This window comes from Actinia tenebrosa, unplaced genomic scaffold, assembly GCF_029948245.1.
Source record: "Actinia tenebrosa isolate PJP-AT-01 unplaced genomic scaffold, QUT_ActTen_1.0 PGA_scaffold6__47_contigs__length_16458017, whole genome shotgun sequence".
In the NCBI taxonomy this organism is placed as follows: Eukaryota; Metazoa; Cnidaria; class Anthozoa; order Actiniaria; family Actiniidae; genus Actinia; species Actinia tenebrosa.
Genome location: NW_028292583.1, coordinates 15,234,314 through 15,262,203, shown reverse-complemented (window position 1 = coordinate 15,262,203; position 27,890 = coordinate 15,234,314). Strand labels below are relative to the sequence as shown.

Here is a 27,890-nt window from a genome sequence, read left to right as displayed (position 1 = left end):
GCTATATGTAGTATTTTTTCGACATAGTAGACATAAGAAATGACGTGCAAGGGAGAAGCTACTCGTCATCTCAATAACTATGCTGAAAAACAATTTTTTTTCCACTCCAAAACCCCCAAACATCAATGCAGTCATCATGGCAGACAGCCTTTTTTGAGTAATCCTTGGAATTTTTTCTTTTATATACGTTTTCTTCTAATTTATCGTTCAAAGGAAGTCTTTTGTTTATGTGCTTTAGAAAAATGCATAGTTTGTATCTATTGCCTTAGGCTATGAATATATTACAGTATGGCAGGACTAAAAACAAGTTTAGATTTTTCAACATTTTTAATAAAAACTCTTTACAAATTTTTGAAATAAATACTTAACAATAACTTATTTTCTATAACTTCTTAAATCGACGTAACTTCTAGTGGTTTATCATGACTACTTCTACTGCAAATGAATCAATTTATGGGTGCACTGATAATGTTCTTGTGGTTTGCAAGGGAAGAAAAAAGAGGGCAATGAATAGGTAAAAAGGGGGGGTTTACATAATATCTTGGGATATATATGGATAAATAAATTATCAGTGCATCCATAATATTCCTAGCATTCCATTCATGTCAGAATGATTAAGACTATTACAATCAATCAACACTAGCTATCTTAGTAACAGAGAGTTGAGTATATAACACTCTGGGATACCTTGGCCACAACAGTTTCATGGACTAAATCCCTGATTTCAAACTGATGCTCCTAGTAATATTATAGGAGCAGAGGAAATCGAAGGGTAAGACCACTATGTTGCACCAAAGTAGGCTACCTGTTTAGCTACATAACTTATCATTGTGATATATTAACACTTGTTTTCAATGTCTTGTCTGAGCTAGTTTGTACATGTTTTCTGCGGATCTTACTAGTAACCTACAAACTACACGAATTACACTCTCTTTCTAGCAAATACCCTAGTTTTGTAGATAAACAATTTTTACAAGCAAATGTACAAGCTTGTTTACAAGAGACAGCCCTCTCCCCACAGCATCTATACATGTGTAAGAAAAGGATACCAGACTTGGAATCATTTGCCAATTGAAGTTTTTCTCTATTTTGTAAATGCTATGCAACACAGTGGACAACAGTCTTGTATACTTTTCTCCAAAATTATTTCAATTTTTTCAACTTTTTATTTTTGAGTATAAATATATAGCTATATATAATAATTATTACTATTTTTAGTTTCCAACTAATCCACTTAAATATTGTTTAAGCTTTGTCAAACGTTCTTCCTGTGTACCTGCATTATTTGCTGAGCGAAACGTTTGCAGAAGAAGCAAGTCTCTTCTCTGGATGAATACGCAAAGTTTCTGAAACAATAAAATAATAAAATAATATTATTACAATTTCAAGATTTTCATTATTGTATAGTTAGGATAGTACGTGCATGCTGATTGGTTGAAAACTGTGCTTTATTACTGAATGGAGCACAGTGCTGATGCTAGATCCAGGATGATAGATCCAGGAGCACTTTTTTTGTTAAATAATCTTAATCTTAACTTAATAACTACTACTGGTCAATATAAATAAAAAAATAAATAAACAAACAAACGAATAAATAATAAAAACAATAGAATTGCAATTATACTTGAAGTACAGTCTTACTCTTCTTAGCTTACCTTTATTTGTTCAGAGTTGAGTTCCCCATTTAACTGAAGCTTTTTTATTTGTACACAAAGCTTTTGCCAGTCTGCAATTAAAATGAAATACATTTAAGCACAATATTTTTAAGCTATTAGATTATTTTCCTGCAATGTTAGTACTCACCATTATCATCTGGTTGCTTTGATGCAACAGGTACGACAGTAGAAACAGGTGCCGGTGCGATAGGCTGGGCCATGGAAGAATTAAGAGTCTGTGGTGCTGTGATGGTTGTCCCTCCCTGGGTCTTGGTGTTAGTCCCTCCCAGAGTTGTAATGTTCTGTCCATTTGTTATAATAGAAGCCAATATCTCTTTGCGAGGTCTGTAAGTAAACTCTATGGGTTCACTGCACTTCCCACTCTTAACCTGATTTCCATTGACAATTTCAACATTGACTGTAACAGGTAAAAGGATATCCTGGTCGCAGTAAGGTGGTGTAATAATAACTGCGGCACCCTAAAAGAAAAGTTTAATTTGGTTAATTGTCAGCAGACTATACAGCTATCCTACATTCCTAGATGCCATTTTTCTTTCTTCTTCTTTCAAGTTGTTTTTTAATACTTTACCTCAAAAAAAACAATCTTATCCAAAGCATTAAAATTAAAACAAATTTTATAACATCTCATGACTCCTAGATAGTTCATATTTTCTTTAGTTCCAATCGCCCTCAATAGCTATATTACAGCTGAGCTTGCAATAAGATAATCTTTCATTTTAAGAATCATAGAAGTGAGGCTATCGGGGCAATACAATGCTCGTTGTCTTATTTGCATCTCATTTGCATGCATTCCATAATAGATAAATGTTTGAAAGTTTAACATACCTGATGGGATTTGCTCTTATCAACATCAGCAAATTTTTCCCATATTGCTCCTATAAGAAGTGAAATGCAAATACATTAGGCCACCACATTTCCGTGCATGCTAAAATACTACAGTAGTTTCCCATACCAAATGGCTCAACTTCCCGACAAAAACCCTCCCTTTAAGAGAATTGAGCCACTTGTGTGTGATCCAGACTAAAGCACATTACCTTTGATACTCTACGATAAAATCTGTCAGGGTAAAAGTGCAACAGCCAAGAATCACACACAATAGTTTCTAAATTGGGATGGCTACATATATAACGAGGTGTATGCAAGTAAGTACAAGTGATAAATTTTGGACCCATATATATGGAGATATGGGTGTAATTTTTATGTAGGTAAAACTTTTGATGTGACATCACAAACTGACAGACACATACTTTAAAGTAACACACTTGCACAACTTTCTCAACCACTTATGACTCACTAACAGGCTTAAAAATGATCAACCTCCTCAACTGTTTATTCTTTCTACCGAAAAAAAATTTGGTTGTCTATTAAAAAAACCATTCCATAATCTAAAAATTTGCTTTGGTTTAAAAATTCCAGCAACATGGCCTTCTTTGCCCAGCATATCAACATCTTTGCATTTTTAAAACGTTCAATAAACAATCCAATGCTCAACATAATGTTTCACATTAGGAATATAAAACGGTGCGCATGTCTGTATACTGTGATATAAACACGATGGGAGGTGTAGAGCAAGAGAGAAGTTGTAGAGAAACATGAGGCGTAGCTGAGTTTCTTTGATTTCTCGAGTGCTCTACAGCTCCCAGAGTGTTTATATCACAGTACATATACACAAGCAGACGTTTTATATCGCTTTTATAAAATATTTTTGAATTATTTCGCGCGAGCGTGTCTCTGTCCTCTGATATAAACACGGTAGCCAGCCAATCAGCACGCACGTTATATCTCAAATATTTTATAAAAACAATTGTGGGTTTTGCAAAGATGTCGTATGCCCTTACTTTGAAGGTTGATCATCATCTAATCTGTGGGGCTTAACGAAAGGTCACTCAACACCTGACAGCTCGTTTGATTATCATGCATGTTTATAAGTCACACTCCACTCCACTCCACTCCACTCTAAACAACAGACATTCAACGTGTGCCTAATGTTGATAGGTTAAATGACCAAGGGCATACTACATGAAAAGAAAACAGTACTTTGGTATGATTTGACTGATGATTTAAATGACAGTATGCCCTTGGTAGTCCATCCCAAGTTAGACAGCCCTCCCATCCTGCCCCCGTAACTTAACCCCCTTGCTCTCCCCATCCTCACTCAATTATAAATTCGAAACCTAAAATACAAGTACTGTATCAAAAAAAAAAAAAAAAAAAAAATCGGAATCATAGACATACATTCAACGAAAAAATTTCTCACATCCTCTGAACGTACAAGCAGTCTTTCTCACACCCATTAGTTATTAGTAAAAATATTTGCTCCATTACTTGTATTTTATTTTCAAAAGCTTAACAAATATTAGCATTAGCTAAGTAAATTCTTAGGTTGAGTGCCAAATAAACCAAGACTTGATAGGGAAAATTATACTTTTTTAAGTAATTTTTGACTAAGAAATTTACTTCAGCTCCCACTCAACAATTAGTATCAATGATGATAGCCTATTTAATAAAAAAATATGCAATACTTGCTGATCATCATTGACAAGTTGACATCTTAAAGTCTTAAATGGTAAGAACCTTGATAATGCCAGCACCAGACAGGAATTATATAAATACACTGAAAAACTCAAATTCTTATTATTGTATTTATGGGAGATGTCGTTCAATTTTTTCCAAAAATAATGTTATTGTTTTTTGAAAACATTTCAATGTTATTGACTTCCTTACTGTATGCTGACATTTTCACCGAGGTAAAAGCAAAAAAAGACAAAACTTTGTCTCACTGTTGTGATGTTAAAATTCATGCGGAATTTGCCTTCCACTGTAAAGAACTGTTGAATAATTTTCCTCAAGATGGCAGATAACCTCAAAGGGATTGCTCACACATTAAATCTTTTTTTATATAAATATGGTCTAGATTTTCAATAAAGCTTGCATTGTGTAGTTATTGGGTGAGTGGCATGATAATGCATTTGTGACATGTTTGATTGTTTGATTAAGACTGACTGATTTAGTGAATGTTTTTATTACTCTGTCAACGTTGTAAATGCAGCCTGCTTGAAAATATAAAACTGAAAAATACTAAATGAGAAAAAATATATTTAAAAATGGACTTTGCATTTTGCTAGCAATACTTTGATTTCTAAATTGCTTCATGATTATTGAAAAAGTTGGTATATGATTTAAGGACAATATGTCTAAAGCCTAAGCTCTTAGTTAATAAGAAATTCTTCGTACTGTTTGTTTTTCCTCTTATGCATCTAAGAACTAAAGCAGCAGAGACCTTGTCCTGACTGAAATTCAAATTCCTTCTCTGTTCTGACATTTTTTAATTTGTGAGCAATGTCCATTGTGGTCTCAATGCAGTGCCAACTCTGTAAGTGCAACTGCAAGGAATGTTAACAATTTGATCCCCCTCCCCCTCACCCACTCAATTAACTGTCTTCCAAAGCAAAACATCAAACATTACAGTCCCATCCAGATTGAAAGTGGTGCTTGAAGTCAAAATTCTCACTATTACACAGCAGCATTCAATAATGAAACAAATCATTTTATTAACGGTCATATAATGAATTTCTCACTCTCTTTTCTCTTGACATGTTTTGACAGCAAGCACCACTATTCCAAATGTTAAATAAACAATTCATTCAAACCAATATTTGTTCTAATATGCCTCAAACAATGGTCAAAATATTGGCAAGCCGAGCAAGCCGAAACTTTCGTTCTTCAGCCCAAACAGGAAAAAACAATTTTGTAACAATAGCTGTGACAGTACAAATCAAAATGTAATGTTATTTAACAAGATATTTTTATCTGATTGGCCAAAAGTTTGCTTTTTTATCTTTCTCAAATGAAAACATTTGCCTTATTATTTAAAATTTCAGACATCTCTGAATAAACATAATAATGGAAAGAATTTTTTAATGGTCAGAAATAACAAAACAACCTCTGACCTTCCTTTTGTCATCTGACGCTTTGTTTTTACTGATGAGATATGAGTTGAATACCTTTCAATTTTAGTTTTGCATGACTTTGCAAAATCCAATATTTGAAAAAAAAAACACTACTGAATGACAAATTTGGTTGAGGCATATTAGTGACAGTGTTAATGCATCAATTCCAAGCTTGAACCATAGCTAGAGAACCCATATTTTTTTCAAGTCTATCTCACTTTGTTCTGACATTCTTCAACACCACTCAAATTCCTCATGACAACTCAAGCACACACATGTTTAGCAATCATCCCATAGCACTCTGTTTTTCACTTACTACTTTTTAGTTCATGCTTTTCACCACTTCTTATCAGGCTCTCCCCACTCATCACACCATTACATATAAAGAAGCTATGGTTCTGCTTATACACAATAAAGCAAGTGTTTTATATGATTGGGTCCTTTCTCTCTCAACAATAGAAATTAGCCAAAAAAAAAATTACAAAAACTACAAAATTTACTTGTAGGGAATCCAAAAAGAAAGCACTTGGCTACTAATGTACTACTAAAAATAACTAGAGCTTTTGTTTGCTTTGAACATACGACCCAATCAGTAAAACAACTTTGACACAACACTGCATATTCATAGTATTATTTGAATCCATTAAAATCCAACTGAATATGGAAAACTCACCAGAAGGTAGATCCACTGAAAACCTTACTTTGCAGCCTATAAAAACAGAAGCAATCCATATAAGCAACAAGGATTAAAACTGCTTGATGTTTTCTAACTTATCAATAATTGTTACCATGGATTATCACTGAGGTGTGATCCACGAATTTTTGATGTCTCATTTGCCCACTAGCTTTTCAATGACCATCAAATAATTGCCATTTATAAAAACCACAATATCTTGAAGGAGAATTTAGACTGAATTAAAGATAATTTTTAATCCTCTTAAATCTCTAATTCAGCCTAAAATTTCCATCAAGATATTGTTTTTCAATTGCAGTTCTTTGATTAATGATCCTTGAAATGCTAGTCGGCATCGAGACTTTCAACTTCATAGGTCACACTGCAATGATAATAGTAGTAATGGGTACCTCTCTAACAGCAGGTTCAATTAAAAAACAATATTACCTGATGGAAACTTCTTTCCAATTAGGCCCATTTCTTCATTTCCTTCAACTGAACCCTCAGTTCTACTAGTCCACCAGATTTCAGGGTTGCCAGTCGGACCAGCTAAAACAAATTACAAAAAATATCTTAATTGATCATAAATTTCACAATATATATGATAATGCATGTACTTACATGAACTACACTGGAATATTCTGGACTTGCATGTTAGCTTAATTTCAGGTTGGCCATCACTTGCTGGGATTTCAGCCTGAAATAACAACCTTGCTTCTTTGCGTTCTCTTTTCCATGTTCTTGGGTCTATCCCTCTCTTTCGTAACTCTTTGTCTCCTTCCCAATTTCTGAGCCTTCTTATGCTCAACGAATCAAGTCTATGGGGATGAAAGCAAAGAAAATAAGCAAAGGTAATCATTAAAATTTGTCTAACCTAGGTGACTTTAATCTGTAAAGCAAGGACAGACGTTGTTACTTACACAGCAGTCATTTTAGAGTCAGGATCAACCAGCAACTGCACTGCTGGGATACCTCCTGGAAGCGTAACTTCTTTACAAGGGACCTTAGTTGACCCTGGTCCATGAATTGAATGGTAGTGTTGCTGACCTGAGCTTGTCACCAGATAAACTGTGATCCATACTGGCCCACTGTGACCAGTTACCTAATAATGAGATAAGAACAGTTCACATGATTGTGTTCTATGATTTGAAACTATTTTTAACACAATCCTTACCTTAATTGTTGGGTATGTGTTTTCACTTGAACCATGTATTGGTCCCCTGCACCCTTCACTTTCATATCGAGCTCTATAATTCTAAATATAATACCCAAGCATTAGCATCGTCATAATACAATAAAATTCTAAAACATTTACATATTTTAGGTAAAACAAAAAACAAACACACATATCAATACCTCTTCTGGCTCATCGAGGATTACAAGTTTAGGCTTTTCCCGTCCTTTTCTGGCTTTCTTGGTACACCTTGAAGCAGAGTTGGACTTGGCTTCTTCAAGAGAATTCAATGCACTTGTAAGATTCGCAGTATCTGCTATAGATGATACTATGTCTTGAATGGAGGGTTGAATAGTTGTACTTGAATTACAGCCAACTGTGGAGACGGGTGCATTTAGTATTCCAGAAATAGAGCTTGGGATGGACATGGGCATTGGTAGTGTTACTGGCAATGTTGTTGTTGTCAAGGTATTCCCTGTAGTCTCTGACATAATGGTTTTCAAGTCAGCAAAAGATGGAGAGGTCTGTGCTGATGATGAAGATGACACAAAAGTATAGAGGAGCTGTTTGAGCTCTTCACAAGCAGCTACCACACTCGTTTCTGACTTTTGCTGATCTGTTTGCACAGGCTGCATATTTATATCCATGGGAGTTGAAACTGGAACTTGGAATAAAGACTCTGTTGTTGTTGCAAGGAAATCAGTTGCATCTCTGGAAACATCCAGGCTCCCCATACTCTTTCCATCAAACTCCTCATCACCATCTTCAATGCCAGATTCAGAAGAAGGAGAATTTGAGAAATGAGATGAAAAAGGAGATGTTGCAAAACTCTCAAAGTCTGTGTCATTGGAAACTACAGTCTGCTCTTCACAAAACCCAGAATCTATGGACTGAAGCCTGTCATCATTTGGCAAGCTATCCATATTTATTGTATTGCCAAATAGTAAGCTGTCAAAATCCTCTTTGTCCATAGTCATCTCTGCAATAAAAGCAAATTCTAAATACAAAAGAGTATGAGGAAATAAAGAAAAGGGAAAACAGAAGTTAGTTTGTCTTTTCTTGCAAGCCTAGAGGCACAGTCTGCAAAAAACAGCAATATAGAAAACGGAAAAGTATAAAGAAAGCATTCAGAACTTAAGATAGGAATTTTCTAGTAAACTTCTTGCAAGACTTACCCTCATTTGTCAAAGGTGGTCCAAGGAGTGTCGCAAGGTTTGATTCATCACTTGTCATAATCGGCTCTGAACAAACAAATAAATAGTTTTTAAGTTTCCGTAATATGAAACCGGTCTACAGCCAAGCTACACCCTAAAATATTACAATAACTGTGGTCGATTTAAATGGCTATTGTTTTGTGAGCAATTTTATAATGGCTTGCATAATTTTAGTCATAAGATTTGTAACCGTGATCTTACTATTTGAATTCAAACAAATATATCAGTTCAAAGTACACGTCAAAATCTACAGAAATCACGCAAAGATATAGGCTATTTTAAATTCATAAATCTGATTTATCTATCTTGCTATAACACAATTCATTAATTCGCATCGAAACTACGCAAACTGCTTCAAGTATTAAAGCATACGATACAGATTGAAAGGTCTAAATTCTTTGTCGGCGATAGTTTGGAATTAGAAAGCAAACAAATGTCATTCCGGCTCGAGAAAGGACGTAATTTATGCAAGAGTTCGTCTACCAGGTGCCGTTTCAGCGACTGTGGTTTACGAATGCCTTACGAGAAAGTCTAACCTTAAACGCAAAAGAAAAACCTTAGCTTTAAGAGTAAACAACTGTAAAACATTTCTTTTTAATCAATTTTCTTGGTGAAGCACCATAAAATAGTTTAATTCAATTTGACCAAGCAACATGAAAGGCCGCCAAAACCTGCTGACACTCGAAGCACATACCTGAAAATTTCTGCATTTCGCTGTATTCCGTTGTCATTTTCAGTCAAAAGTACTGAATTCAATAATACAGTGTTGTATTTGCTTTACTTAAGCGAAAAACGTGTAATTCTAATGTCATAAATGAAAATTTTTGTCAAATTCTTTTGGGGTAAGACAATGACGAACGTAAGTTTACCCTACCAAAGTTGAAGGCTAACTGAATGACCGCGTGGCAACCCGGGATATTTCATACACACCCCCGCTCTTTGATTGGTCAGTTTTGACAGCTAGCTGTCATATATGCTAAATAAGGAAGAAATACCCAGAATTCATTTTTGTCTGTATTTACTTGCTGGGCCTGTTTTTGGAACACGTTAATGATTCATGGCATTCATTATGGACATAGATGTCAGGCCAAGACCTTTCAGATATTGATTTACTTGAAAAACGATCGTTTTTGTCGCTATATATGTCTTTGAGGTTGACATGCCATGCATTTTTTTAAAAAAAACAAGTAGCTTTTATACTGATAGATGGTCAAAAATATTGGTGAAAATAACATCTGTCGATGAGTCCGATGAAACAAAACCTGATAGTGACACGAGGCAACCGGTCAGTCTGGATGAGTAGGAGTGGAATTATTTACATCCTTTTTTGGTATCAAATTTAACACATTCCTCTCGTTTCCAAATTGATTTTAGTCACTTTCATTTCACGTTGCAAATTTTGTAATTTTTTATGTATTAGAAATTAGAATGCATTCTAGACGGCGGTAGACAACTGTCGTTTAAGTCCTTGACAGATGACTAAACAACTTAAATTAATTTTAAATGTCTTTTAGCTTAGCATATGGCATTATGAAAAACGTACAGGGCACATGCAAAACGAAAGATTTTAATGTAACTTGTACATCCCGAACAATCCAGTGGCATCCACCCATCAAAACACGTCTATTTATAGGCCAACTAACAGAAAACCATTATATATAAAAACCATTAAGAAAAATACGACATCAAGGATGCATCCCAGACTAATACATTGAAACCAAAATCGAAATATACATTAGACTGTGTCCATGACTAAAAGCCTGATAGAAATCAAAATATACAAAATATAATCTTCAGCATTATATTAATACATTGAAGAACTGATGAAAACATGGATCGAAACGCGAATTTAGTCAAGCAAATCATACTGTTTTTCAGTACGATCTGATCTCCAAGCTTCTGGAGACTGCTTCTGAGGTCAGGATTGACAAAAACCTTTGTCCAAAATCGCTATCGTGAAGCGGAAAGCTCGGCTCCAAACATTTATAACGACAAAGATAAAACAGTACTAAGCTATAATAGTCTAGAAGGTATTCCTTTTTTAATATCCCGGCGTAGAAAAATGACTAAAAAATAGACAATCGATTTAATCGATACTAACAAGAGAAAATTCTCTTGATACTAATTAATCGATTAGTATCGGAAATCGATGGCCAATCGATGCCACGAGCATCATTTTGTGACCTTCTATCAAATCTAATAACCAAATATCATATTGATCGATGATCAAACGATGATCGATATTCATCGATTGGCATTCCGTCTTGTGAGATATCGATTGGTCATCGATTGTCCGATACCAATCGATATCAATCAACTAATTATATCTATCGAGTCATCGATTGGGTTTTCGATGATCGATTTCCATCGATTGCCTACAAGGGGTAGTGCAGTTTTCGTATGACTGTGAAAAGCTCAGTGCCGTGCCGTGATAGTGATGTTTTCTAGAATTTTAATTGGCTGATTTTTTTCTCGCGCAAGTGCCGTGACTTTGGCATGACCGTGTCCGCGCCGTGTTTATGCCGTGTTCTGGGTATGTGATTGGATACTGGGAGAGTGAATTCTCGAGCAATGTGATTGGGCATATCCCTAGCCGTGTCAAGAACGTGTTTGTGTCGTGAGCTTTTCACAGTCATGCGAAAACTGCTCTTATAAATATCCGAGCTTTTGTGCAAGTAAAATTGACAGATGAAACGGCTCAAATAACACAGACAATATACAAGATTTTCAACGGCAGTTGTGTACACAACGAAAACATTCACATCCAAAATATAGTCAAACAAACCTTGGTAAAACGTGGAAAACATATTCTCGTCATTGTTAGTCATACTATCGTCCGTTCTGTTCGACCAGATAAACCAGTTTGACTGGTACTAGTACTCTTGATTCTTGTAGTCTCGAATGAACCTGACAAACTGGTTTCACGAGGCGTATATATAGACTCGACGCGCCACCGCAAAGCCCGACACTTTTGATTGGTCGATTATGATGTCATTTGACCTCATATTTATAATCTGACAAAATATCCCCTGTAAACTGTGACGTAAGAAATCAAAATATAGTTTTTAATTGACCTACGTATGCAAAAAGCGTACGTGCTCTTAATTTTCTATAGCACTCGATGCCTCTTAAACAACTTTTCGCCAAACTGAATGTATTTTTTAAACAATTTTCGCTTTTATTTTGCTTACCAAAAAAGGAGAAAACTGCAAAATATTAGGTTTTATGATTTTTGCAGAATTACTACCGTATGTGTACAAACTTCTCCACTACTTATAAAATGATGTATTTTATTTATCCACACAAATCCTGACCCCAAAAGGAATTTTATACCATACTCATTTTGTATTCAGTTTACAATCAAAGCGTACGTGCTCTTAATTTTCTATAACACTTGATGCCTTTTTTGAAACGTTTCGCTAATCTTAGGTAGTTTTAAATGATTTTCGCTAAAACTACAAAATATTATGGTTTTTGATTTTTTGCAGAATTACTATGTGTCACCTTCTCCACTCATATAAAATGATGTATTTTAATTTATCAACACGAATCCTGTCGACTGCAAAAGGAAATTTATACCATACTCAATACTCAATATTTGTATTCAATTCATAGTCAAAGCGTACGTGTTCTTAATTTTTTATAGCACTTCTTATAGTTATTTATAGTACTTGAAAAATAAAGAAATAAATGAATATCATATCGTCTTGAAAAGAAAAATATGTAATTCTGTCGTCAATATTCCAAAATAGAAAGACATATAGCAAACACTTGAGGCTGGCTTGTTATGATGTTGAATTCATTGCTGTCAAAAGTCTAAGGGATAACGGAAAAAGCTAAATTGAAACTCTAAAAATAACTCAGTGGCAGGCCAGGTGATTTTTCGAGCTAATACGATATTTTTCAGTTTCTAAGTAGCATGTTTTTTGTTTTGTTTCGTTTTGTTTTGCTGTTGTTTTTTTTTTTCTAGTTTTTTTTTTTTTTTTTTTTTTTTTTAATGGGGATAATTTAAAAACTATCATGGATAGCCTCGAATAAATTAAAATATTAATTCCTATGACTACATACCAGTTAATAATGAAGTCCCACAAAGCTAGTTCTGAGGTTTTTAGCCAGAAAATCATCGGGTTTTGAAAATGGCTGGGAGTCAGACTATAGACAATTTTCAGCATATTTTGCTCATTGATCTGCAGTTGACTGAAAAAATACCAATGTGCTTGTTTTGACTCATGCATCGAAACAATTAACAGGCGCATGCACCCAGAGGCTACCAATCTTCGATCGGCTCGTTCTAACAAGCGCCTCTGGAACCAGGGTATATCCAGAGGTTCGGCAACGGTAAATGCGCTCTTTCAAGCCTTATGTCATTAGTGCGCATTATATTATTGCAGATGTATTACATCTATTAGTTATATCTTCCATGTCTTGAAATTTGCCTATAATAGTAGTTACTTACTCAGTAACAGAAAACCCCTGTTAAAACATAAGATACTTCACCCCTTACATTGCTGACGTTCAACTGTGTTTGGTCAAGCTAATCGAGTTATTTCAGCCCTAACTAAGATGGTAAATCATAATAATCAAAATGCAGGGGGAATTACGTATGAGTCAATTCCAAAGGTTCCCACAGCCCCCCCCCCCCCCCCCCCGGGCAACCTTCCGGGCATTAAACTTTTTGAAAAAAAATTGGTCAAATTCCCCACCATGCGGGCTAACAAAATGATCAAATGCTCCACCATTCAGGCTCCACGAAGTGGTCGAATGCCCGCCCCTCCAGTCCGATGAATCTCTAATTTTGCCTAAAAAGTACAAAACTGAGCCTGTATACATCCAACAAGTTTCATGCTAAGTACCTGTTGAGATCGTTTTATCATTTATAGCTTTATAAGAATCTAGACTTGAAATCTTTGCTGACTTTGGAATTAGCGTAAACATATTTATTGTTTTGGACTCCAAAAACTTACGAAGTGTCTAAATGACCGGCAGCCGGTCACAGAACTCAAATGACTAAATGGCCGGCAGTCGAATTATTTAAAAAAAAATTAAGGTTATACAAACTAAATTCCAAACCTAATGCTCCTAGCTCGATAAAGAACCGTCAAGCGATTGCATTTCTGGTTCTAGAACGAAAAATTCGTGCTTATGGAGAAAAATATAGATATAAGTATATTTACAAAAGAATGGTAGAGGTTACCTAGAATAACTATGAGAGCTAAACGAGTTAGGTAACACGAATATCTGAAATTACAAAGAATAATGGGTGGAAAAGAAGACTAAAATATAAAGAATTATATATATATACTGTATTACTATTTACGTGATCTAAATCCTATGTATGCACACAAACACACACACGCATCATTAAAGAAAAGAAAAGAAAAACACACACTAAACATTCACATACAAAGAGAAAAAGATAATTAAACAGCTACAAATAAAAACTACGTTGCTTTGTATCTTCCATTCTTCACCCCCTCTGTACGATATCTATATCTGTGACGAAGACGAACGTTTTGTTTGTAAAGCATACTGCTGAGGCCATTGTTTTTGCCGGAGTAGCTAATCCTTATCGCCAAAGTCAGGTTTCGGTGAGGAGAAAGATGAAATGCCATAAACATTCCTACAAGTGAAATCGTCCATTACACTTGGTGTCCTTTCCATTTCTTGCTGCTTGCCCAGGATGGCATGTTGCTCACGTTTTGAATGATTTGACGTTTGTGGCACACAGTTTTTCACTGACAAGTTCGTTGGTCCATTTGGTATCATCGCTTGGGACATATCCATTCGATGAGATTGACATTTCTCAGGTCTATGGGACTCCTGATAGGGATGAATCCATTCTCTTTTCAATGATGCTGCTGCTGTTATGTCTGTTGGGGTGCTATTGAAGCTGTCTTGGATATGCGCGGTTTCTGTATGGATCATTTTCTTTGGGTTCTGTGGATACATGAAGAATTCCATGTTGCTGAAGTGAGGCTTTTACTGCTTGTTCTTGCTGCTTGTTCTTGCTGCTTGTTCTTGCTGCTTGTTCTTACTGCTTGTTCTTGCTGCTTGTTCTTGCTGCTTGTTCTTTCTGCTTGTTCTTTCTGCTTGTTCTTACTGCTTGTTCTTGCTGCTTGTTCTTGCTGCTTGTTCTTGCTGCTTGTTCTTGCTGCTTGTTCTTGCTGCTTGTTCTTGCTGCTTGTTCTTGCTGCTTGTTCTTGCTGCTTTTTCTTGCTGCTTGTTCTTGCTGCTTGTTCTTGCTGCTTTTTCTTGCTGCTTGTTCTTGCTTCTTGTTCTTGCTGCTTGTTCTTTCTGCTTGTTCTTGCTGCTTGTTCTTGCTGCTTGTTCTTGCTACTTGCTCTTGCTGTTTGTTCTTGCTGCTTGTTCTTGCTGCTTGTTCTTACTACTTGTTCTTGCTGCTTGTTCTTGCTGCCCGCAGAATTGCCGGATGACGTAAAACTCTTCAGGTTCGCTACGCAATTCAAATAGATCTTCTCGTGAAAATTTCTCGTATATGCGTCTTCTCTCATCTGCTGCTTCGTCCATGCCGTGAACGCTCCATTAATACAGTTGAATTACGTTAGATTACTAATTAACAAAACAGACTGTCTTCCGGTAAGTTTGTGAGAACGAAGGCCAATATCTCTTGCGGGTGGACTCATCATGCAGTGATGATGATAAAAATTTTAAATCATATATTAGGCAATTCAAAACAGATTTTCACGGATGTATTTCGATGAGATGTTTCAGAAAGAGATGAAGATTTTAGTTATTCTCTTAGCAGCAAACAGTAGCTATTTTTACAACATCAGGGTACGTTGCAACGCGTGCAACCGTTATTTCTATCTTTACTGACTCAGTATCAATATCGTCTCTGGTTAAGATTCCGATTCATAGCTATAATTTTATTGGCAGCTAAATAACTCAACAGCTGAGGTTGTTTTTTAGTGAAGAGTGCTAGGTCCTAAAGACAACTACGTCTCTAGTAGAACCAGTCTTCAGATTCCTTGTTAATCGGTTCCTAACCTGAGACAATGCAAATCGGTAGCGAGTTACAAAGTTCAAGCACAAAACAAACCAGATTTTTGTTTGCAGTCTTAGAATAGAAGTAGTATGCATGGAGTTTGGTTAACTGCGAATTGTCAAGTGGAGTAGCTGTAACTTTTAGGCCATGGAACTTATGTGTAAAGTTTTATGTATATCTATTACATTCCAATAAATAATCTCCCTGCTGTACGTGATATGAACCATTTTCAAGTTTTCACACACTTGTCACAGTTGTAAAAAGATATAACTAGCTAGAAACTAGTGTGAGCTGCGTCGGTGTTTCTAATGAAACAGTAATGATGAAAAGGTAAATTATACACCGTGAAAAGATGAAAAAACTTACTGACGTTTCGGACGCTAGTCCTTCGTCGGAGTAAAAGAGTCACAGTTGTAATCCACTGCCGCAATCCCGCACGCACGAATGACGGAACTGAAAAACGTACAGGATGTTTAAAGATATATGATATGGAGATCTTTTTTCCGCGTTGCTATATTCAGATATCAGACATGCATCGAACTTCATATATCTAATTATAATAACCAAGGGAGCATAAATAAGAGAGGGAAAGTTCTCAATAACGCGCGCGCCATGTTATTAAATTCACGGTTCGGCTGTTTTAAGTATCCGTGCGTCATCAACTTGCGCGCGTGCGCACTTTCGTTTTTGGTTTTTAGTGATCAAAACATAATTTTACCACAATTGTAAATTTTCTCGCGCGCTGATTGGTTAAAAAACGTCGTAAATAAGAGGCCATACCAACAAATGGCGTCATGCAAGATTTCGTGCAGTCTATTTCCTAGAGTTTTGTGAGTTTTGTAGTAAAAAACAAATTTACGATGGTTTAGCGTGGTATGTCCTCTTATTTACCACGATATGACGCCAAACGTTGGTCAAAATTAGTTATGGGCCCACTCGGCTTACGCCTCGTGAGTCCATAACATTTTGACCAACTTTTGACGTCATATCGTGTAAATAAGAGGACATACCACGCTCAACCATCGTAAATTTGTTAATTTTACAATAACTTACAAATTTCTCGCGCGCTGATTGGTTATTTTTTATCATCAATAAGAGGACAGACAGATAAAGCTGACGTCAACGAGCGCGCGCTCTTTCCGTTGGTTGTTTTGATCGCTAAAAATGAGAAGTTTTTATCGTTTTTGTTATTGTAAAAAACAAATAGACATCAGTTTTTTATGTGTCTGTCCTCTTATTGACGATAAATTTCGTCATCACGTTGTCAAAGTAGTATGCGGATCCACTCGGCTACGCCTCGTGAATCCACACTACTTTGACAATGTGATGACGCAATTTATCGTCAATAAGATGACAGACACATAAAAAACTGATGTCTATTTGTTAAACGGAAAATAGCCCAAGCAGAAACTCACGTGGCACGCGCGTTATTAAGAAGTTTCTCTCTCTTATTTATGCTCTCTTGAATTAACGCAGCTTTTGTCACTCCAACAGAAACATGGACTGATGCAGTCCTCTTTTATCAATGACTTTGAGCTATGCAAGCCTCATTATAGCTCAGCTATGCAGATAATATAGAACAACATAACTCGATGTTGAATGGTCGCTTGGTTTGCGCAATATTGGTTTATTTTTATTCATAAAATGCTGAGTACATTGCAACTAAAATTCCGATAGTTTAGTACTTCTGTAGTTTCCATCCAGTGGTAAACCAAAAAGATTAGGTCTTGGGGTCTGAGCTTGAAAATGAACGCATGAAACAGCTATTTTATGGGTATATTTTTTGCACCTATTCTCTTTTTAAGATGTGACGAAGATATATTAGAAGATAAACATCTATGCAGCGGAAGTCTTGTTTGGTGCAGCCATCTGGAAATTCAGTTACCAATGTCTGTTCAGTTTCCGTTGTTTTCTTCACACGGCTGGTAAATGTGCACGTATCTTTACTCTAAATATACATCAAGGACTAAAACTTGTATACCGACAATAATATGACACGACATAGCTCCAGCTTCATGAAATTGGCTGTTTAACTAACACAGCGTGCTTAGAGCTACAACATAGCTATTGTATAGACGAATAGCAAAAAGAAGAATCGGTATTTACTTCATTGCATGTTAGCTACTTAGTTATGTTATTAACAATATATATAAAAAATACATTCAAGATCTTTTTCACTTTCCAAATATTATATTGGCCTGGAATGCCACTCAAGAGAGTCTGTCATACTCTCTGTGGTGCTAACAATCCATGCGAAAAGTGCTATAAAAAGTGGCATATCGATGTGGGAATTTACTTTCCGCTCTAAAATTAACCTAGTTTTTATTAGATGTTTTTTAAGTCAAGGACGCAGGTTGTTTAGAAGATTAAGAGCAGCAAAACGGCTGGAGATACTTTAGTTCAGGAACGTGGTAGCGAGGAAAATGATGAAAGGGAATTAAGGAAATAGAGGGAACATAATGGAAAGACATACCTGATACAAGCCTTACAACAGTATCAAATGAAAAGAAGGTTTCTCATAAAGAAAAAATAAAATAAAATGAATAAATAAAATAAAAGCAAAAAAATAAAATCAGGAGACCTGGGCACTAGTGCCCATAAGCCCTTGCGCGCCCCAACCTTCTCTCTCTTTTACTTCTCGTCCAAGGTTTGTGTTAAGTCAAAATTATTATAGTTATAATCCAAGCCATCCAAGGCTTTTAATGAAATTTTCCTTCGATTTTATTTCGCAAAATGATAGCTTAGTTATTTATCTTTGTGTTTATCAGATGGTGAAGAAGACAGACAAAAAGAAGGGGCGCTCTGCCATCAACGAAGTCGTCACTCGTGAATACACAGTAAACATCCATAAGCGAATCCATGGAGTGTAAGTTTTGTTTCTAATTTCTGTTTTCCGCTTATAATAAGTTTGTTTTCTTATGATATAGTTAGATCAATGACAGATATGATGTCTATGATGTATAAAACCTTTGGAATAGACCTTAAGAGTTGGAAGATCGATGTAAAGTCTAGTGAACTGTTGTTTCAGGACTTTAGGTGGTTTCTATAATTCTACTACGATTTCTCGTATTTTTTGCCTCAAACTAATTATGCTTTTGATCAGAGAAGCCAGTCCAATCTGCTTTCTTAGATTAAGTAGTAATCTTAATCTTGCGAGGCTGTCATGGTTTAGTAACGATTAATGCAAGATATGTAGATTAACTATTAAAGTGTGTGTTTTTGTTACAGTGGTTTTAAGTACCGTGCCCCTCGTGCCATTAAGGAGATCCGCAAGTTTGCAGAAAAAATGATGGGCACCCCTGATGTTCGTATTGACACTCGATTGAACAAGCACGTCTGGTCTAAAGGAATCAAGTAAGTCTCAGCTGTTTTACCTCTTCCCTGCTAGCAGAGCCTATTTTCCTTTTGTTTTGGTTGAGAGAGATAAATAGACTCTGCCAATGTAGGACGTTATTTCTGTCGCGCATGCGTGGCGTAACTTAGCAACGCTGTCATGATTTTGACAGCCACTCTTGTCAAAAAATGTTTGGCGCAACGGTGTGTTACATTTGCTCATGCGCACTACATGTAATCGGTTAAAAACCGGTTTTAAAACTGGTTTTGTTCGTCCACAATCGTGGACGGCGGGTATCAAAGGAAACACTCTACATCGGCAGAGTCTCCTTCCTCTCCGCCTGAAAGAAGGGAGAGAAAGAGAAGAGAGACTCTGCTAGCAGGGAATTTTACCTCTAGATTAATTATAGCATTTAGAGGTAAACAGTGTGGTAGTTTACATGGCTATAATATAAAGACTAATTTCATAGAGTAGATCTCACATGACTATGAAATGGTACAACACCCTCTCACAGTGTTGAATTGATGTTACATGTATTGAATCAACGACAAGGTGTGAGAGCACTGCTTCTCCAACTAAAATACCCAGACATAATAGTAGTGTCATGGCACTACAATACCATTCTATGAGTATTTTATGCGGGCATGTATAATCTTCTATGAGATATATAGCAATGTTACGGCACACTTAACACTGTTCATTCCATTGTCTTATTCAGACTTTTCTTCTCTTTTCTTATCACTGTTGCTTGAGTTTTAAATACCTTAGGATGAAGACCAATGAAGTGATTAGTACCATTTACATGTCTGGCAGTGTTATATATAGTGATTATCACATGTTAAGAGCTTGATATTACTTTTATTCACCAGTTTCTATCTGATATTGCAAACAAGCGAGTCTGTGAGCAAGTGAGCGATATCATATGGAAAATAAGTGAATAAAAGCAATATCAGTCTCTTAGCAAGTAAAAATTTGTTTATTACACACTTAGGGTTGATAAAATGGCAAAAATTGCAATTTCCAGTTCACCGTGAAGTGATATCGTATCACTTCACTGATATGGTTTTTATTCACTACTTTATCACACTGATATTGACCCTAAATGTGTAATAAATAATCTAACTTGTCTTTGTATTTCATCAGGAATGTTCCATACCGAGTACGTGTTCGCTTAGCCCGCAAGAGAAATGAAGATGAGGATTCTGTTCATAAACTCTATACCCTAGTAACAGTAGTTCCTGTAACAGGCTTCAAAGGTAGGCATAAAGATCCTTTATAAAGCTTCAGTCAATCAAAACATTAATCAGACTGTTGCTAGAAGAGTCAAGCTAAACTGCTGTATTTTAGATTTATGGGATGAAAAAACAAACAAAAAATGTTTATACAATCTTGCTTTTGAAAATTAGGAAGGCTTGGATGATTTTAATCTGTAATATTGAAACTAAATATTGATTTTTCTTGCTTGTTTCAGGTCTTCAAACCCAAAAAGTTGAGAGCGAAGATTAATCTCCTTGATCTGTCAATAAAATATTTCCATCTGTATCTCATTTGTCTCATTTATTGGTTGTTTAATTCACTTTTAATTTTATTTTCCTTTTGAGGGGCATCTTGCTGTAATGAAAGGTTCATTTTTCTTTACTGCACATAGTTTAGTACAAAGAAAAAGGGAAAAAAAACATAGTTCATGCAATAAATGCCCCTCAAATTTGATGCTGATGCAAAAGCAAAACCTTTTTGAGATACAAATAAAATTTATTGGTTGACCACTTCATTAAAACTGGGAAATCAAAAGGCATGGTTTGTACGAGTTTGGCAAGAAAAAGTTCAAGGAAAATTTTATTGCAGTTTGATGCTATTCAAACTGGCCATTTAATCCCACAGGAGATGATTTAATGCTATGCAAAGTATATGACAAGTATCCTGCAACTAACCCATTGTTAGTTTCCCAAAACAGAGGATCGAGAATATCAAACCTGACAACTAACTGGTAGGGTGGGGGAGGGATCATGTATTGAGTAAGGAGAATAGAAAGAAGTTTTAAGGATCGGCCTATTTTTCTTTCCCCGCCCACCATTTCCCTTTTCCATCAAGTCTCACTAGTTCTGGCCTTTGTCTCTCCCATCTATTTCCATTGTTCTGCCACTGGAACAATGGATCTTCAACCTTCCCAATTCTTAGTCACTGATCTCTGGAACAATGATAAGTTTGGATATACTACTATAGATGTAGTTCATGTCTTACCCACTCTGGTTAATAAGTATGATCACATTTACACATTTTACTTGAACCTGTTATTACACTGCAGTGAAAAATTCGCCTAAAGTTTGGGACTAGAAACACTTGGGTATGCAGCCTCTGTAGAATGGAATTATTTATCAGATATTACTTCACTGCCCATTTTTATTAAGAACATTTAAAACTTACTTTTACAGAAAAGCCTTAAACTAGTATATGATTACTTTGCCATTTTATGCTAATTTGCACTTTATAAGTACACAATTATTATTGATCTGTGTTATGGCAGTCGCTTGATCTTTTAAATAGGCATTTACAATATTAAATCATAGCATAATGTTTATAAATCCATTGTAAGAAGATTTTTAAATCTGTAGTTCTTCGCGCAAATTATATTAAGGCTATTCATGTTAGATTACGTATACAAGAATTGCAAAATCATTGTTGGGTTAATAAAAGATAGAAGCTGAGTTCGAAATGATACATGGGGTGTACATTCATGTTTTTGCTTGTTCGAGCCATGCAGATGCCATATGAGAATTGAGATTCTTTGATGTTTTGTTCTCTCCCTAGCCTCCTTCGCAGCCGTTCTTAGGGTCGTCACGCAACGTTTGGAAACGTTGCGTGACGACCCTAAAAACGGCTGCGGAGGCTATTCTCTCCCTCACCATGAGGGTTTTTCTCTAGCTTCTTCAGTTTTCCTCCGTTTGTAAAAATCAACTTGCCACATACAGCAAAAGCTGCCAAAATAATCAGTCTGCTCTATCAACTGTCTCACAAATAAATATTTTTATTTATTTATTTATTCGGATATCAGAGGATAATATTATTTCATTTCCCCAGAATACCTTTCGGTCTCAGCTACTAGGTTTTGTCTTTTGGACAAGACAATTGTTTTGCAATTGTGTGTACAATTAATGAATAATTATTTTCATAGGCTGAGACATATCAATTCATGTTCCTGCCATACAATAATTTGGATAGTCTTTTAGATATTTTTTAGTTAGATATTCTACATATTTCTTAGAATGAAATGTGTCGAGTTTATAAACTTTCTTGGAATCTTTGTAATGATCAATCTGAATATAAACTCAACTATCAACATATATTATTTGGCTGTTTTCCTTCTCACAGGCTTCACCAATACATCAAAAATTTTCATTTAGTGCATTAAGACTGAGATAGCTATCAAATTGGGATGGGATAAAATATGAAGCAGTCTTGATGTACTACATTCATACAGAAATGAATAGCAACATATACCTTCTCTGAGATAAACAACATGGTGCATTGTGGTCTAGCTTGGGTAAACAAACTATTGTTCACTATGTCTTATAATTATTGTCATGGTGTATTTGCGCTGAAGCTAGAGCATAATGCATCCCGTTTATAAAATTCAGAAAAATGCCTATGATAAAGAAAATAAAATTTATTTTATGAATATAATACATTAACAGGAACTCTCCCACAATGCTACATGACTTGAAGCTGGAGGCTGACGAGAATCAATTCTTTATTTGGTAAGCATTCTGTTCTAATTAAAGAGGCATTGATATCTAATCAAGGCATATGTATAATATGTATATATAATGTTTATATATGAATCAGCTTTCAAGAAAGAATGCTGATACAGCAAATACCAAAAACACTACACCTCCAAGAATTGTAACTGCAATGAAAAAATATATAAATTAGTGAAATTACTTATAAGGGAATGGTCATAAAGTAAAAGGGGGTGGTGGGGTGGGGGAGGAGTGTTAAACTGGATTTGCAGGTTCTCTTTTTTTTTGGCTGGCTACAATACAATACAATACAATACAATTTTATTTGGCACCTTATACTAATAGTACATGAGTGTTTGATTCCAAATATATTATAGGTATATATATATATACTATGTATTAGATAATTTTCTTAATTCATTTTCACGTATCAGCATACATTGATGAATGTATGCTGATATGGCTCTTTGTAGAGACGCTGATTTTGAATTGATTAAGAACATAAAACGACTGTCAGCGCTCATATTGTTGAAATTAATGCTGGTGTTTTTTTCTATGAACTCTCTTAAGTCGTTTCTATGAGAGTTATATAGTGGACACCAAACTAGAAAGTGTTTTTCGTTTTCTACTCCCGACTTACACACTGGGCAAATCCTTTCATCGTAAATGAGATAAGGCCTCTTATACCTCCCCGTTTCTACTTCAAGCTTATGGTTACTAATTCTTAATTTTGTAAGCGCCACTCTGTGCTTAATATTGGTGACTTGACTTAAATATTCTTCAAAGTTATAATCCGTTTTGAACTGACGAAAGACTCTGAGTTTATTTTTATGTCTGTCGTCTTTCCTTTCATCATTGTGGAGATTACTCCATAAAATTTGCCTCTCAATGTCATGTATTCTTTGGGTTATTATTTTTCCATATTCATACCATCTTGGAGAAAGTTCATTTTGTTTCATCCAAATTATCCCCAATCCGAGTTGTTCTAAAGTAGTTTTAATTTTTATGCTCCAAAAGGCTTTTTTAGTTTCATTTTTAATATCTTGGTAGACTTCGGCTGAAAGTTTTTTTGGTTGTAGTTCCGACTTTATAATTTTATGCCAGAATTTAAAGCTTCTACTGCATGCTTTGCATTTTAGCGGAAACCTTCCTAACTCAGCTCTGCATGCAAGGTTACTAGCATTCTTTGTCACCTTGAGGAGCATTTTGCAAAATTTCAAATGAACAAGTTCCATGGGCTCTTGGTCTTTGGTGCTTAATGTTTCGATACCCCATATCTCACTTGCGTATAGAAGTATTGGTGTAACAAGCGAGTCAAACAGTTTTATAGTTAATTTGATATTGGATGTGAAAAATTCACCCATTTGTTTTTTCATCTGAAATAGTGCCTTTAATGCAGCTTTTTTTAATTCTTGTTTTGCAAACGTAAAGTTTCCAAAGGTTGTAAAATTTAATCCTAAATATTTATATGATTTAACGTTTTCTAGTTTAGATTTGTTCAAATAGAATTGGAAGTTATTCATTGTCTTCCCTGTATTATTGAAAACCATCACTTTTGTCTTTGTTATATTAACTGTTAAGCCTGATTGTTCACAAAATGCCTCTAGCTTGTCGAGATATTTCTGAAGCCCTTTAGCAGATTTAGAGAACAGAACCAGGTCATCTGCATATAAAAGAGTACTAATCGGTTTGCCATTCAACATTACATCATTGTTGTTACACGAATTTAATGAGTCAGGCAGATCGTGAAGATATAAATTAAATAACGTAGGGCTCAGCATACAGCCTTGTTTAACACCCATATAACATATGGCTATGAAATGATGTTGATAAATGATGCCCCCCCCCCCCCCCCCCAAGTTTCTATGCAGGAAATGAAAAATGACCCACCCCTAATGTACAGCTTTATATACAGCCCACCCTTTTTAAGAAGTTCAAAATTCTGTACCCTCACCCCCTACTTTATAGCCAGTCCCTATTACTGTATAATATACTTGGTTCTGATTAGAATTTTAAAAATGATTTGTTTTAAATGTATTTAAAGAGTTTAGAATGGAAATACTGAAAATTGGGCTTCTTCTTCAGGTACCAGACACAGTTTATGTAATTCAATAGAAACAACAAAAGACCCCAAGTTATACATCAGAATGATGCTAACAAAGATTACAATGGGTTTGCAGTCTATGTGTGTAATGTTAAAACAACAACTACAGTTCTTACCTGTTTTTACAGATATCTTTTGTGCAATCATTCTGCCACCAACTACAGCAAGTCCAGTGCATAAGGAATGCCCAATTGTTCCTCCAATAATAACACCTATAACATTCTAAAACAACAATGACAGTTCAGTAAGAAACCTCTAATGATAGTAATGGGGATGCAAAAACCACTTCAAACTGCTTCAACTGCAAACTTACTTCTCTTGAGCCAAGTAAGATTGTTGCCAGCTGAGATCTATCACCCCACTCTGCTAAGAATGTCAGAGTGAACGACTGTACTAAAATAGGAGATATAAATTTATACCACTTGTGCTGCTTTCCTCCTCGTATAATTCCTGTCTCTGGATCTTGAGTGACAGTTTCCTGCATTGAAAGCTGCCAAAAAGATATATGTACTTTTGTTAAGAAAAAATATATATATACATGTTCAATAGGAATCCTATACCATTACAGTCAAACTAGCTCATGCATTCCAAGTTTCAAAACAAACTTGAAATCATATTTCAAATGAACTGAATCTTCCAGCCTTGATAAGAAAGCATGAGCTGGTTTGACTGGAAATGTAACAGCTTACCTCTTCATCTTTCTTTTTTAATTCAGCTTGGACTTCCTCTAGCTCTTCTTGCCCTTCATTTGGGTCCATATCATATCCTTCTTTCAGCATTTTAAGACCAAAAAACAAAAACAGTCCACTGGAGATATAGAGTGTGATTTTTCTAGGAATGACAGTAGTTGCATAGCCAAGAACTGCTGATAAAATTGTCATGAGGCCCAATGCAAGCATTGCACCAGTAAAAATTACCAGCCTTGAATGGCGCATTGACATTATGGCAGCAATAAAGAAAGTTTTGTCTCCAAGTTCCGATACTACGATCACAGAAATTGAAGCAATGAATGCATGTACAAAGCCAAGTGAAGCTGAAAAAATTCCACCTTGATCTGTGGGTTGATCTCTTGATTGTGTCTTTCCTGCCTCAGTGTCACTCTTAAAAATCAAAATAAGCAGAAGTGGAGTCAACACTGTTTCATTGATAGGGTAAGAGGCAACTCTTACTCAAAGGGATATTTTTTAAATATGGGGACCCAATACTGTAGTCATTAAGGCATTTACATTACTTTTTGTTCCACATTTTATTGTCTAAACTTGCATGTTCCAAGGTAACTATCATACTATAAGTATCGTAAGTAATATATACAGTACGAGTGGCCGTGCTGTATCGGATATACAACCACGAGGTGTAGCCAAGCGATTGTATATCTGATACAACACGGACACGAATACTGTATATGACTTATCAAACGTCTAGGTTAGTTCCTTTGTGTTTCACTAAAATTTTCAAAATTAAAGTGAATTTGGCCAAGAAAATCAAACTTAAAGTTTATGCAGATGAACACAGTTTTGTATCAGATTTACAACACTCTTCACGGTCGTGATTTCTGTTGTGTTTTCCTCATGAATTATTAATGAGTTTGATATTTACAATTAATTATTCTGATTGACTGCTGCAATGTGTCTATCGAAACAAATTTAGCCAATCAGAGCCATTGTCATAGATAGTAAGCATGGCTGAGAAAGTGAATTTGAACTAATCAGAAACCAGGACAAATACAGTCTCAGCTAGTGGCCACAGCAGGACTCCAACTCAGCACCACCAGATTGCGAGACTGACGCTATGACCACTCGACCATGCTGCTGCTAGGTGATACATGAGATACTGAGTTTGTGTATGTTGATTCTGATACTAGTGTCAACCAGGCCTAAGTGATGTATTCAGGCTGAGACTTCCTCAGACCCTCCAATCTGCCTCCCTCCCCCCCCCCCCCCTATCGTCCCTCCCCCAAAAAAACAGCGGTTAAATTATTTAAAGCATTTCATTGAAGAGGATTATAACGTTAGTCTCATTCAATTATCAATCTATTTATCACAAGAAATCAAAAGAAAACATCTCTGAAAAAGTAATACAAAAATGAAAATAATTGGAAAGCGTGAAAGTGTTTCTGTAAGCTTAATTTTCAGGAAGGTATAAGCCTTATACATGTACGTGGAGTGAACTGTATTTGAAGTTTATATGTCAAGTTCCACGTACAGTTTTTTTAAATGGCTTCAAGCCTCCAAATTAACTGGTTTACTACTAACAAAAAATAAATACCTTTTCATCATTAAGAGGAAATATAAATGACTTGGACTGCGCGTTAGCAGAAGGCTGTCCAATTTCTTCGATTTTTTGTTGAGAAGCCAAAAGGAATCGACCAAGAAGCCCTTCACGTTCATCGGGAATCAAGGCGCAAGTCAACACTACTTGCACCATTAACGCGAATCCTACGACCCTCAGGACTCGAGCCATGTATCTTGAACATTTTGCCATTTTAAGAAGGTAATCTAGCTTTATATTTTATAATTAGAAGAGTTTTTCTCATGCCTGTTTAAAGCCTGAAAATCACATAAAAATGATCTTGAGCCCGCCGTGTTTATAATCAGCTGCTATTGACTTTCGCACATGCGTATGATGACTCATAGTTTGGGCTCCCTGACAGGGCCGATGCAAAGGGGGAGACAAAGACTAGATCCCTGCTGAGGTCTTCCTTTTCCTTTTCTTTTGCTGGCATTGGCGAGGAAAAAAGAAGCCTCTGCCAACAAGGAAAATCGTGGCGAATCTCTCGCACAAAGCATGATGGGAGACCAAGTAGTAATGTTTTTTTCAGCTCCTCTAAAAATCCCATCTGACAATTTTTCCTTCGACATTTTCTATCAAACTGTAAGTATTTCAACAGACCAAAGTAACAGAGTAATTTTTTCCTATGATTCTATTTATTTCCTTGTTCGTGGTCTAGTGAACCATGGCAAACTCACCCTTTTTTCGATCCCGATACTTATCTCATTTTGAAACTCATAAAGACTTTAAAAGC

At 35.7% G+C, this 27,890-nt stretch overlaps 3 protein-coding genes across 4 annotated transcripts; 1 reads left to right on the top strand and 2 right to left on the bottom strand.

Annotated features, from left to right (window-relative positions):
• Positions 1 to 308: 308 nt before the first annotated feature.
• On the bottom strand, positions 309 to 11,620 carry LOC116308799 (uncharacterized). Of its 2 annotated transcripts, none has more exons than XM_031719289.2 (12): positions 11,473 to 11,620; positions 8,649 to 8,714; positions 7,656 to 8,452; positions 7,474 to 7,554; positions 7,220 to 7,401; positions 6,921 to 7,117; positions 6,747 to 6,848; positions 6,300 to 6,335; positions 2,502 to 2,551; positions 1,804 to 2,134; positions 1,656 to 1,726; positions 309 to 1,346 (listed from the first exon to the last, which is right to left on the bottom strand). In XM_031719289.2, exons 1-12 carry the CDS (start codon positions 11,513 to 11,515, stop codon positions 1,215 to 1,217), a joined length of 2,088 nt encoding a protein of 695 aa, XP_031575149.2. In that variant the 5' UTR covers positions 11,516 to 11,620; the 3' UTR covers positions 309 to 1,214. The 2 variants fall into 2 exon arrangements, with proteins under 2 accessions (XP_031575149.2, XP_031575150.2); XM_031719290.2 differs by lacking the exon at positions 11,473 to 11,620 and adding an exon at positions 9,382 to 9,580.
• Positions 11,621 to 18,402: 6,782 nt separating this feature from the next.
• Positions 18,403 to 20,569, top strand: LOC116308784 (large ribosomal subunit protein eL31). Its single transcript, XM_031719272.2, has 4 exons — positions 18,403 to 18,559; positions 18,922 to 19,047; positions 20,171 to 20,283; positions 20,499 to 20,569. The coding sequence occupies exons 1-4, from the start codon at positions 18,462 to 18,464 to the stop codon at positions 20,531 to 20,533; spliced, it is 372 nt and encodes a 123-aa protein (XP_031575132.1). The 5' UTR covers positions 18,403 to 18,461; the 3' UTR covers positions 20,534 to 20,569.
• An 840-nt stretch (positions 20,570 to 21,409) lies between these two features.
• On the bottom strand, positions 21,410 to 27,458 carry LOC116308783 (putative divalent cation/proton antiporter TMEM165). The gene is made up of 5 exons (XM_031719271.2): positions 27,134 to 27,458; positions 25,558 to 25,968; positions 25,182 to 25,358; positions 24,985 to 25,090; positions 21,410 to 22,931 (listed from the first exon to the last, which is right to left on the bottom strand). Exons 1-5 carry the CDS (start codon positions 27,347 to 27,349, stop codon positions 22,867 to 22,869), a joined length of 975 nt encoding a protein of 324 aa, XP_031575131.2. The 5' UTR covers positions 27,350 to 27,458; the 3' UTR covers positions 21,410 to 22,866.
• Positions 27,459 to 27,890: the final 432 nt, after the last annotated feature.

Bases quoted from the DNA above. Each gene is read 5' to 3' on its own strand.
- LOC116308799 (XM_031719289.2), bottom strand. From the start codon at position 11,515: ATGACTAACAATGACGAGAATATGTTTTCCACGTTTTACCAAG. The intron at 6,336-6,746 runs GTAATATTGTTT...CTGTTTTTATAG, and splicing joins TGGAAAGAAGTTTCCATCAG to GCTGCAAAGTAAGGTTTTCA. The intron at 2,552-6,299 runs GTGAGTTTTCCA...CACTTCTTATAG, and splicing joins TTCAGTGGATCTACCTTCTG to GAGCAATATGGGAAAAATTT.
- LOC116308784 (XM_031719272.2), top strand. From the start codon at position 18,462: ATGGTGAAGAAGACAGACAAAAAGAAGGGGCGCTCTGCCATCAACGAA. The intron at 18,560-18,921 runs GTAAGTTTTGTT...TTTTTGTTACAG, and splicing joins CATAAGCGAATCCATGGAGT to TGGTTTTAAGTACCGTGCCC. The intron at 19,048-20,170 runs GTAAGTCTCAGC...GTATTTCATCAG, and splicing joins GTCTGGTCTAAAGGAATCAA to GAATGTTCCATACCGAGTAC.
- LOC116308783 (XM_031719271.2), bottom strand. From the start codon at position 27,349: ATGGCAAAATGTTCAAGATACATGGCTCGAGTCCTGAGGGTCGTAGGA. The intron at 25,091-25,181 runs GTAAGTTTGCAG...TTGTTGTTTTAG, and splicing joins TCTTACTTGGCTCAAGAGAA to AATGTTATAGGTGTTATTAT. The intron at 22,932-24,984 runs GTAAGAACTGTA...TTTTCATTGCAG, and splicing joins AAAGATATCTGTAAAAACAG to TTACAATTCTTGGAGGTGTA.